Source organism: Mirounga angustirostris, unplaced genomic scaffold (genome assembly GCF_029215605.1).
Source record: "Mirounga angustirostris isolate CCGP_5_RB_7025 unplaced genomic scaffold, mMirAng1.0.hap1 SCAF_11, whole genome shotgun sequence".
NCBI classification, from domain to species: domain Eukaryota; kingdom Metazoa; phylum Chordata; class Mammalia; order Carnivora; family Phocidae; genus Mirounga; species Mirounga angustirostris.
Window position 1 is genome coordinate 125,947,071 of NW_026991719.1, and position 11,678 is coordinate 125,958,748.

An 11,678-nucleotide genomic window follows, 5' to 3' on the forward strand; every position below is an offset into this window, starting at 1 on the left:
AGGAAGCAGCATGAGCTAGCAAACCCAGGCCCTTTAAGTCCCGTCTGATAGAGGCTTGGAGTCCTTGGAATACAGTCTCCATCTGGACGGGACCCAGGCCTGCCAGTCTGTGGCAGGGATGGCATGCCACTTTTGCCAGGCCAGGGCCCCAAGGCCAATCAGCATGAGTGTGGTGCATGCGCGCAGGCGGGAATTCACCAGCAGCAAGGGGCAGGCGCACACGGTGGAGATGAAGACCAAGAAGATGGTGGCCAGTGTGAGGAGCAGGCTCACGAATCGGAACATAAACTTCTGTGGACGGATCCTGAAGTTCTCCATCCTCTCCAGTTGTGTCACTTGCTGTAGAGTTTCAAGCTTAGATATACGGTTCTTGAAAGTCTCCATGACCTCCTGCACATGACAAGAACACACACCCTCATGAAGTGCAGTCACTTACCTGAGTTCCTATGAGGTACCCAGCAAATGTTGGTGAGCTGAAGATTTAGGAGGGAAGGCAAGAAACTAGAGCACTTACATGCTAAGGGCCCTGTCCTGTCTCAGTAACATCCAGTGTGGCCTAAGACTGAGAACCTGGCTATGCGAGAGCTCACCAAGGACAGGAGTAGGGTCTAAGGGTGTGGAAGAGAGTGAGACTAACCATTACAGGTAAGGGAAACCCTTCAGCTGTGCTTGCTAACCGAGGGTCAAAAGCAGGGCCTCACAGAGGGAGCTCCCCGCACCATCAGAAGCTGCTGATGACTCATCACCACCCCCTCAGGTGGCTCTGAAGCACCCCCAAGTATGAGAACCGCAGAGCCCAAATTCCCAGGTCAGCTCAACTGGATCAGGGCAGGGGGTGGGGCGGGAGTGCTGCATGAACAGAGAAATAGATGCCACTCGCTCTAAAGCAAATGTGTGAGTTGCAACTGAACCCTCTTTCCTTAGTTTGCAGGGGTATCAGAATGCACCTGCTCATCCTTTGCTTCTCTCATCCCTATATCCTTCTCACTGGTCATTTCTTTAAAAGCTACCGCCCGCCCCCCCCAACATGAGGTTCTCACCCATATCTCCTTGGCTCTCTCATAGGACAGATAGGCCATTTTCTCCTCCGTGCATGCCAGAGTCAGTTTGAGGTGGTAAATCTCATCCAGGTGCCCCTGCAGGTGCTCATTCACCTGTTCTTCCATCAGCGCTTGTCTTGGAAGCAAAAGAGAAAGTAATCCTCCCCTGAGTCCCCTGCCCAGAGGTTGTGCTGGTGGTGAGCAGCCCTATGTCAAGACTATAGTTGGGTTCAGATTGCTCCTTCCTCCCGTCTCCTCCTCCAGGTCGGCCTCAGATGCACAGCAGCCACACCCACACTGATACACAGGTGTACTTCATAGACAGTTACTCTTTCACGACAGCTTTATAAAACTAGCCATAGACTAAAAGTTGTAGAAAGAAAACTCTGAATTGTCCATGCCTGCTATTAAATTCCATATAAATTCCCAGCACCAGTGTTTGGCAAGCAGTAGTTATTCCATAAAAGTCCACTGATTATAGGGATGGAGCAGTCACAAAAGACCACATACTGTATGATTCCATTTATATGAAATGTCCAGGGGCGCCTGGGTGGCTCAGTCAGTTAAGCATCTGCCTTTGGCTCAGGTCATGATCCCGGCGTCCTGAGATGGAACCCTGAGTCGGGCTCCCTGCTCGATGGGGCGTCTGCTTCTCCCTCTCCCTCTGCCCCTGTCCCTGCTCGTGCTCTCTCTCTCTCTCATAAATAAATAAATAAATAAATAAATAAATAAATAAATAAATAAATAAATATTAAAAAAAGAGAAATGTCCAGAATAGGCAAATCCATAGAGGCAGAAACAGATGAGTGGTTCCTGGCGCCTGGGTGTGGGGAGTGGGTGGGGAGTGACTGCTCATGAGACAGTGTTTCTTTTTGGAGTGATGACAATGTTCTGGAATGAGACAGTGGTGATGGTTGTACAACTATGTGAATATACTAAAAACCACTGATTGTAAATGGGTGAATTTTATGGGATGGGAATTCTATCTCAATAAAGTTGTTATTAAAACAAAAACAGGGATCCCTGGGTAGCTCATTCGGTTAAGCATCTGCCTTCCACTCAGGTCATGATCCTAGAATCCTGGGAGTGAGTCCCACATTGGGCTCCCCTCATCGGGCTTCCCGCTCAGCGGGGAGCCTGCTTCTCCCTCTGCCTGCCGCTCCCCCTGCCTGTGCTCTCTCTCTCTCTCTGACAAATAAATAAAATCTTAAAAACAAAACAAAACAAAAACAAAAAATGAATTGTGGCAATGGTTGTATACTTAGTAAATTTACTAATGATCATTGAAACACAGAGTTAAAATGGTGCATTTTATGGCATGTAACTTATATCTCAGTAAACCTCTTAAAAACACAAACAAAACGTCACTAACCAGTATGTATTTAACCAGCTATGTGTATAAATTGTAAAGCATAAAAACATGCATGGAAAAGATAAGGGCCCAATGAGGTTAGTGAGGTAGGTGGAAGGAGGGTGGGGTTGGGAAGGGATGATGTGAGAGCTTCAAGTGAACCTTCTAAAGTTTTACTTCTTAATAAAATAATATGTGAAACAAATATGGTAAATGTGAAGATTTGAAAAACCTGTGGGTGGGTACACGGTCTTGATCATGTTATCCTCTACATTTCCCCCTGGGTTTGGAATATTTCATAATTTAAAAAAACTTTGAGGTTCTTCATTTGAGCACCAGGAAGGACAGGCCGGAGGCCAGAGGCCATGTGGCTTTTAGCGTCGTCATTTAGAGAAGAGCCAAGGAAGGCTTGTCCCATGGGTGCGGGGTGGGTGGTGACGCTGCAGAAGTGGAAAGGTACCGGAGAGCCCTGGAGACACAGAATGGCTGAAGCCTGGTACCCTGTGGAAAACAGGGTAATGGAGGGTGCGGCCGATCAGATCACGGGGTTCTGGCATGCAGAGAACATAACCGGTTATGTCACACAGACAGGGAATATGAGGCAAGGAGGTCAGTTGGGTCCTGCTTCAGGGACTTGACTGACACCCACATAGAGTTGTCCCCCAGGCAGTTAATGGGCTTAAACAATCATTTGTTGAAAACCAATTTGTCAAGAGCTGGTTCATGACAGTGTTTCAAAGAATAGTCCATTAGTCCCTGCCCTACTCCTCGTAGAGAAGAGAGTGGACTAACAATGCCCACAGAGAGGGGGAGGCAGCACGGTGTCCACTTGAAAGGACATTCCCCATGCCTGTCTTTCCATTTACATGAAGGATTCAGACAGAACGTTCAAGATATTGGCTATGCTCAAGTACATATTCATGAATATACTCTTCACGGTTATGAAGTCAATGAATAGATTCTTCATTAATATATTTATAAGAATTTACAAATGTATTCTTAAATGCATTCTGGAATAGATTATCAAATAAGAAAATGTTAAGTCATAAGGATATTCTCGGAGTCTCCCCTCGTCTCTGGCCCTGCAGTACAGCTGACTCTCCTCCCTGTCCCTCCCTGAGTCAAGGACCCCTCTCTGTCCCACTCCTACAGCTGCAGAGGCAAGTGGACCACTCTAGAAAATGCCCTTACAGGGGCACCTGGGTGGCACAGTCGGTTGAGCGTTCAGCTCTTGGTTTCAGCTCAGGTCCTGATCTCAGAGTTGTGAGATTAAGCCCCACAAAGCCCCACAAAGCCCCCAAAAGCCCCACAGGCTCTGTGCTTAGGGCAGAGTCTGCTAAAGTTTCTCTCTCCCTTTTCCTCTGCCCCTCTCCCTCTGCCCCTCCCCTCCACATTCTCACTCTCTCTCTAAAATAAATAAATAAATCTTTTTTTAAAAGAGAGAGAAAACACTCTTACAAAGACAAAATGATGACCAGCCAACCAAAATGCCCCCGAAATCTTCCAAAGCTGTGAAAGCTGCCCTTGCCAATATAAATTGTCCTAAACTTTGTTGTTGTTGAAGAAGAGTATATTCTTGATCATACCTGAAGATTGGTTTTCAGCAAACTGAGCTAGAAACTAGTGGCTTGCAACTTGAAAGGTCTGAGATGGAGAAACAGATGTAGGAGGGATCAAGCTCTATGGGTAGGGTGGGGTAATGCGGCAGGGACAGAGTTGATCCTCCAGAGCAAATGTGAAATCACACACATCCTTATAGGAGGGAAGCAGAGGGAGCTTTTACACACAGAGGAGAGGCCCATATGAAGACAGAGCAGAGAGAGATGTGAAGATACTGCCCTTGAAGATTGGAGTGATGTGGCCACAAGCTAAGGAGCCCGGCAACCACCAGAAGCTGGTGTGCAAGAATGTTCATAGTAGGGCGCCTGGGTGGCTCAGTAGTTAAGCGTCTGCCTTCGGCTCAGGTCATGATTCCAGGGTCCTGGGATCGAGCCCCGCATCGGGTTCCCTGCTCCACGGGAGGCCTGCTTCTCCCTCTCCCACTCCCCCTGCTTGTGTTCCCCCTCTCGCTGTCTCTCTGTCAGATAAATAAATAAAATTAAAAAAAAAAAGAATGTTCATAACAGGCACCCCAAGAGTCCCAACATTTTAGATTTAGTTGTCATGTCCTACAAAAATCACATCCAAGGGGCGCCTGGGTGGCTCAGTCGTTAAGCAGCTGCCATCGGCTCAGGTCATGATCCCAGGGTCCTGGGATGGAGCCCCGCATCAGGCTCCCTGCTCGGCGGAAAGCCTGCTTCTCCCTCTCCCACTGCCCCTGCTTGTGTTCCCTCTCTTGCTGTGTCTCTCTCTGTCAAATAAATTAATAAAATCTTTTTTAAAAAATCACATCTAAAAGAGACCTATAATTCTGATTCATTATCTTATTTGATAGTGGGTTGCCCCGTAATATTTGTTTAAAGATTTATTTATTATTTGAGAGAGAGAGAGAGAGAGAGAGACAGCATGAGCAGGATGGGCAGGAGAGGGAGAGAAACTTGACGCAGGGCTCCATCCCACGACCCTGAGATCATGACCTGAGCCGAAACAGAGAGTCGGATGCTTAACCGATGGCGCCACCCACCCAAGCGCACCCCCCCCGTAATATTTTTAATTGTCCTTTATGGATTTTTCAAGCAGTGTAAATGTAGGTAACATTTCCCTGTGAAAATAGAAGAGGATTGATTCCCAAGTGCCTTCCCACCCCCTCCCACCATACACAGAGTTACTAAGGGACCACAAAGTCCTTACTTTACTGAGAATCTTGGTTCCTAAGTGAATCTCTCCTTCCACGGCCAGGCTGTTGGGAAGATTAGAACTAATGCAGTACCTGATGCAACAGACTGTGGGCATTGGGGGAGGGGGGGGACTATGGCACCACTGAAGGCCAGCAGGACCCTACAAAAGGTCGAAACAGGAATGGTGAGGGTCCTTTGACAGACTGAGTATGCCTTTTTCCCCCTATTTGTGGGCCCTAGTCTTGTCTTAGATGAAAATACAATTGACCCACCATACAGTGGGGAGAAAGCATTCCCCAGAAGACAAACATTTTCAGAATAAAAATCGCATACAGGACCTTTGGCCCCAACTCAACTATGAGCACAGGTGAAGGGACAATGGCCAGTGAGATATCCTGCTTCCCACACTATGCTATTCTAGCAGATGCAGGACCCCTCCCTGACTGATGAGGGGCATCTGCTGGGCTCACCACCACCGCAATTGCCTCTCACCACCCCAGTCAGAGCCCATGGCTTCTGGGACCACCTGGCAGGGCCCTGAGCTGGGGCCTCATTTGCCAGCAGAGGATCCAGGCAGGTGTGCAACAGCAAGCAGGGGATAAGCCCTCTCCACTGTGGGGCCCAGTTGCCCAGAGAAACACTGACCAGCTTCTCCCCCCTCTCCCTCCCCCTGACCCTCCAAGTCCATGTCCTCGCTCCCCTTCACTTTCCTGAAGACAGTCCTGGGGGCTGCTGTCCCCAGAGCCAAGGCCGCAGAAGGGGCTCCAGCTCACCTGCATTTCTCTTCCCGAAGGGACTCCAGTAACACCTGCAGGTCCGTCAGATGCTTCTCCTTTAGGCTTTCATAGGACACCTGGAGGCTAAGGTGGAGTTCCCTGACTTCTTTCAGGTCTTCCTTCATCTTCTGCAACAGCAGGTTTCGCTGCTGGGCCACGCACTTTGTCTCTGAGGGCTTCCCTTGCTGTGAGGCCGCGAAGTGACTCTCCAGGGGCAAGTGTCTTCCAATGTCAGGCAGGCTGGTGGACAGGCTGTCTTCCCCACCTGGGTTGGGAGGCTCTGCGGACGGCGCCTTCTGGCTGGGCTGCTTGCACTCGTCCAGGCTGCTTTCTGCCTTCGGCACTAAGCCCTTGGGCCTGCGGCCTTCCTCCAGCTCCTGCAGCTGCTGGTGACAATGACGGAGCCTTCGCTCAATCTGGTCAATGGTGGCAGAGGCACGCTGGTTCACCTTCTCGAAGGCCTGCCGGATGTGGGGGGCCTGGTGCCGGTCGGCTTTGGACACCAGCTTGAGGTAGCCCACAGTATTCTCATCCCGACTGGCCTTCTCCACTCTCAGCTGCTCGGAGAGGTAGAGGATGCGGTGCTTGACGCTATCCTGTAAGTTCCGGGCCAACTCCCCATCTGAGAGACTGGAATGGCCACTGGGGCCATCCTCAGTGGGTGACAGGGACCTGCATGAGGGAACATTGGAGGGAACGGTTGTGCTTGGGCTCTTGGTGTATTCTGCCTACAGTGGGAAACAAGAAATCATTAACAGGTACTTCGGTGAGCTGCAAATAGTAGAACTGGACTTGGTATTGCCTCACTCTAAAAATACTTAGGCGTAAGCACAGATTCTTACATATGCAAGATCTGTGCATTCAAGATGGGCCCAGCACAGGCCGGGGAGGTTAAGTTCAACTTCCAGGCCCCTCTCCCCTTCTTTTCAGCACCTGACTTTTTTTTTTTTAGATGTCACAACCCTCAGATCAAGAGTCGCACGCTCCTCCGACTGAACCAGCCAGGCATCCCCAGCACGACTTTTTGCTCTATGACTGTACCTCACTAGAACCCCCAGATGGCTAGAATCCTCCCTCCACACCTGTTCTGTCTGTTCTTGGACTTCCTTTCTTCCAAGAAATACTAACTGTATTGGTATAAATCTCATTTCTTTTTTTTTTTTTTTAAGATTTTATTTATTTATTTGACAGAGAGAGAGAGACAACGAGAGAGGGAATACAAGCCGGGGGAGTGGGAGAGGGAGAAGCAGGCTTCCCATTGAGCAGGGAGCTTTATGAGGGGCTCAATCCCAGGACCCTGGGATCACGACCTGAGCCGAAGGCAGACGCTTAACAACTGAGCCAACCAGGCGCCCCTAAATCTCATTTCATAAACAACTACTCTTGTAAAGTATGGAATAAGCGCATTCCCATCAACCCATACGGTTTCTTATATTGCTACTCCCAGGGAGATAGAAGAAGTAGGCAAGGAGATTTGCATCCTGAAAGGTTCATTCCTTCATTCAGTCATTCATTCAACACACATTTCCTCAACGCTTACCATGTGGTACAGAAGCCAGACACATTCCTTGTTCATATAGAGCTGATGGTCAAGGGTGAAAATGTCTATTGTAATGCAAATGAATGAGTCTCTCGCATGGGCAAGTTAATAAACCACTTGGAGGGTCAATTTTCTCATCTCTAAAATAAAGATGCCCATAGGAGCATAGCTGGAACACAGTGGACCAGAGCAGAATGGATGGTGATGAGCTAGGAGAGGTAGGTGAAGTCAGAATAGGTGGAGGAGTGCCTGGCTGGCTCCGTCGGTGGAGCATGCAACTCTTGATCTTGGGTTTGGGAGTTCGAGCCGCATGTTGGGGGTAAAGATTACTTAAAAATAAAATCTTTTATTTTTTCCCCCAATGAATGTAAACATTTATTGAAAAATAACTATTTTTAAAAGATTTTTATTTATTTATTTGAGAGAGATAGAGAGCGAGCCAGTGAGAGGAGGGGCAGAGGGAGAAGAGGGAGAAGCTCCCCTGTTCCCCCCTGGACAGGGAGCCCGACTTGGGCCTCAATCCCAGGACCCTGAGATCATGACCTGAGCTGAAGGCAGACGCCCGACTGAGCCACCCACGCGCCCCTGAAAAATAACTGTTTTTAAAAACAAAAAAATCAGGGGTGCCTGGGTGGCTCAGTCAGTTGGGCGTCTGTCTTCGGCTCAGGTCATGGTGTCAGGGTCCTGGGATCGAGCCCCGCGTCGGGCTCCCTGCTTGGTGGAAAGCCTGCTTCTCCCTCTCCCACTCTCCCTGCTTGTGTTCCCCTCTCTCTTTGTGTCTCTCTCTGTCAAATAAATAAATTAAATCTTTAAAAACAATCAGTAGGAAGTGGTATTGTTTTATATTAAAAAATAAAATCTTTTTTAAAAAAGAAAGAACAGGGGCGCCTGGGTGGCTCAGTTGGTTAAGCGACTGCGTTTGGCTCAGGTCATGATCCTGGAGTCCCTGGATCGAGTCCCGCATCAGGCTCCCTGCTCGGCGGGGAGTCTGCTTCTCCCTCTGACCCTCCCCCCTTCTCATGTGCTTGCTCTCTCTCATTCTCTCTCTCTCAAATAAATAAATAAAATCTTTAAAAAAAAAAAGAAAGAACAGGTGGAGCCTCCGTTCTGTTTCTACTTTTTAACTGTAAGAGCCTTCACAGCCATTTTCAGTCTGCAAAGGATTTCCTGGTGGTAAATCAGGAGTGATTATATTGTAATACATAGATTAGTTCTGTGTATTTTATTGTATGCAAATCATACCTTGATTAAAAAAATGTCATACCATTATACACCTAGCAGATTGGCAAAATTTAGACTAATAATAATAAATGTTGGCAAGGATATGGAGCAACAGGAACTCTAAATCACTCCAGGTGGGAGACCAAATTGGTACAAGCACTTTGGAAAAGCACTGGTAAATTGTAAAGTTGAAGACATGCATAACAAATGGCCCAGCAATTGCATTAATAGGTATAGCCTTGGGAAACAGGTACACTAATGTTCCCAATAACCAACTACTAGAAATAACCCATCTGCCCATTAATAGTAAAATGTTCAAGTGAACTGTAAAATACTCAACAATATACTACTATACAGCAATGAAAATGAACTACAGCCTTGAAAACATGAATGAATAAGCATAATGTTGAACAAAAGAAGCTAAACACAGAAAAATCTATACTCTACATGGTTTCGTTCATATAAAGTTCAAAAGCAGACAAAACAAAATGATGTTGTTTAGGGACAATAGACAATAAAGCTATAAAGAAAAGTGTGGGGCGCCTGGGTGGCTCGGTTGGGCGACTGCCTTCGGCTCAGGTCATGATCCTGGAGTCCCTGGATCGAGTCCCACATTGGGCTCCCTGCTCGGCAGGGAGCCTGCTTCTGCCTCTGACCCTCCCCCCTCTCATGTGCTCTCTCTCTCTCATTCTCTCTGTCTCAAATAAATAAAATCTTTAAAAAAAAAAGAAAAGAAAAGAAAAGTGTGGGCACTGGTAGCATAAACATCAGAATAGTGACTCCCACTAAATTGGGAGAAGGGGAATTGATCGGGAGACATACGTGGAGGCCAAGGTGCTTGGCCCGAATAGTAGTTACAAGTAAGTTCATCTTATCATTATTTCCTAAAATGTATGTTGATGTTTTCTGTGCCTTTATATACAACTGCCAAGTTTCACATTTTTAAAAGTTTTTAAATGGTTAGGGCACCTGGGTGGCTCAGTCAGTTAAGCATCTGCCTTCTGCTCAGGTCATGGTCCCAGGGTCCTGGGATCGAGCCCCGCATCAGGCTCCCTGCTCAGTGGGGAGCCTGCTTTTCCCTCCCCTGCTCTCCCTGCTTATACTCTCTCTCTGTCCAATAAAGAAAGAAAATAAATAAATAAATAAAATAAAAGTTTTTAAATGGTCAATAGGTGGATTTATAACACATTAGAAATAGCTGGAGAGAGAATTAATAAATTGTAAAACAGAGCTAAAAAAGCATCCAGGGACACCTGGGTGGCTCAGTTGGTTAAGCATCTAATTCTTGATTTTGACTCCGGTCATGATCTCAGGGTTGTGAGATCAAGCCCTGCATCAGGCTCTGTGCTCAGCATGGAGTCTGCTTGAGATCCTCTGTCTCCCTCTCCCTCTGCCCCTCTCCCTGCATGCTCTCTCTCTCAAATGAATAAAGAAAATCCAAAAACAAGAAAGCATCCAGACTGTAATACAGAGGTACAAACAAATAGAAAATTTGAAAAAAATATTGAAAAACAGAAGGCATGGAAGATAGAATGAGAAAGTCTAACAAAATGAGGGAATGGCAAAATTTTAAGAGAGAATCACAAAGAACTTTCCAGGACTGACAAAAGACAGCTTCACAAATTCAAGAAGCCAAATAAATCCCAAACAGGAAAACAGAAATAGACCCACACCTAGACATGAGATTTTTAAAACAGCCAGATTTAAAAAGCTAATTACCTTTAAAACCATGACCTTCAGACTGAAAGCTGACTTCTTAGGGGCATCAATGAAATCCAGAAGAGAGTTGAGTAATATCTTCAATATGCTGAGAGAAAAGCTGTCAGAGAGAAAAAAAAATAGGTCATATTCAAATAATCGGAAGACAATGTCTTCAGACTTTTCAGCAAAGCACTGGGGAACAAGAAAACAATGAAGTAATGCCTCCTAATTTGGGGGGGGGGATGATTTTCCAACCTAGAATTCTACACCAAAACTGCCTATTGTGAGATTAGACTAAAGACATGAAAGAGCTGAAATCCTTTACCTCGCCTTCATTCTTTCTCTGGAAGCTACTAGAGAAGGAGCACCACTAAAACCAGAGAGGAACCTAAGAACGTCTATAAAACAGGTCAAAAGGAAGCAAACAGAATCTCCAGGATGATGGAATGATGGAAGTGGTGCCCAGGCTGGCAGCTAGAGGGCAAGTCAAAAGTTTCCAGGAGAGGGGCGCCTGGGTGGCTCAGTCGGTTAAGCGTCTGACTCTTGGTTTCAGCTCAGGTCATGATCTCAGGGTCCTGGGATCAAGCCCCGTGTCTGGCTCGGTGCTCAGCATGGAATCTGCTGTCCTCTTATCCCTCTGCTGTGCCCCCCCACCTCTCTCTCATAAATAAATAAAATCTTTTTTTTTAAATATTTCATTTATTTATTTGACAGAGAGAGAGAGACAGTGAGAGAGGGAACACAAGCAGGGGGAGTGGGAGAGGGAGAAGCAGGCTTCCCGCAGAGCAGGGAGCCCGATGCGGGGCTCGATCCCAGGATCCTGGGATCATGACCTGAGCCGAAGGCAGACGCTTAACAACTGAGCCACTCAGGCGCCCCTAAAATCTTTTTTTAAAAAGGCTCCAGGAGAGAGCACTCCAAGGAAATGAAGTGCATGGAATGCTGGGCATCTTTGGCCAGCTGGAGAGGAGATATAGATGAGATAGGGGAAGTGCTGGCCAATGAAAAGTAGTAGAGACCAAGCAATGTGGGGGGGGGGGTGGGCAAGCGTTAAGTCTAAGGTAAACAAAACACTGGGAGAGAAAAGAAAAGTCGTCAGAGTGATGGCTCAATTATAACCAGTGTTTCCATAGACTTGATAATGTGAACACCAATGATCTAACCCAGATTACTACATACCATATTAGAAGAATTTGGAGGGGTTGTGTGAGAGATAGCTACATTATCATCTTCTATAGTGAAAAAAACCAATCAATAATTCCTAAAATATAA

General features: G+C 46.9%; 1 protein-coding gene across 1 annotated transcript; it reads right to left on the reverse strand.

Annotated features, from left to right (window-relative positions):
- Window positions 1-33: 33 nt before the first annotated feature.
- TEX28 (testis expressed 28) lies at window positions 34-10,519 on the reverse strand. Its single transcript, XM_045883706.2, has 4 exons — window positions 10,425-10,519; window positions 5,942-6,672; window positions 1,041-1,176; window positions 34-390 (listed from the first exon to the last, which is right to left on the reverse strand). Exons 1-4 carry the CDS (start codon window positions 10,434-10,436, stop codon window positions 34-36), a joined length of 1,236 nt encoding a protein of 411 aa, XP_045739662.1. The 5' UTR covers window positions 10,437-10,519.
- Window positions 10,520-11,678: the final 1,159 nt, after the last annotated feature.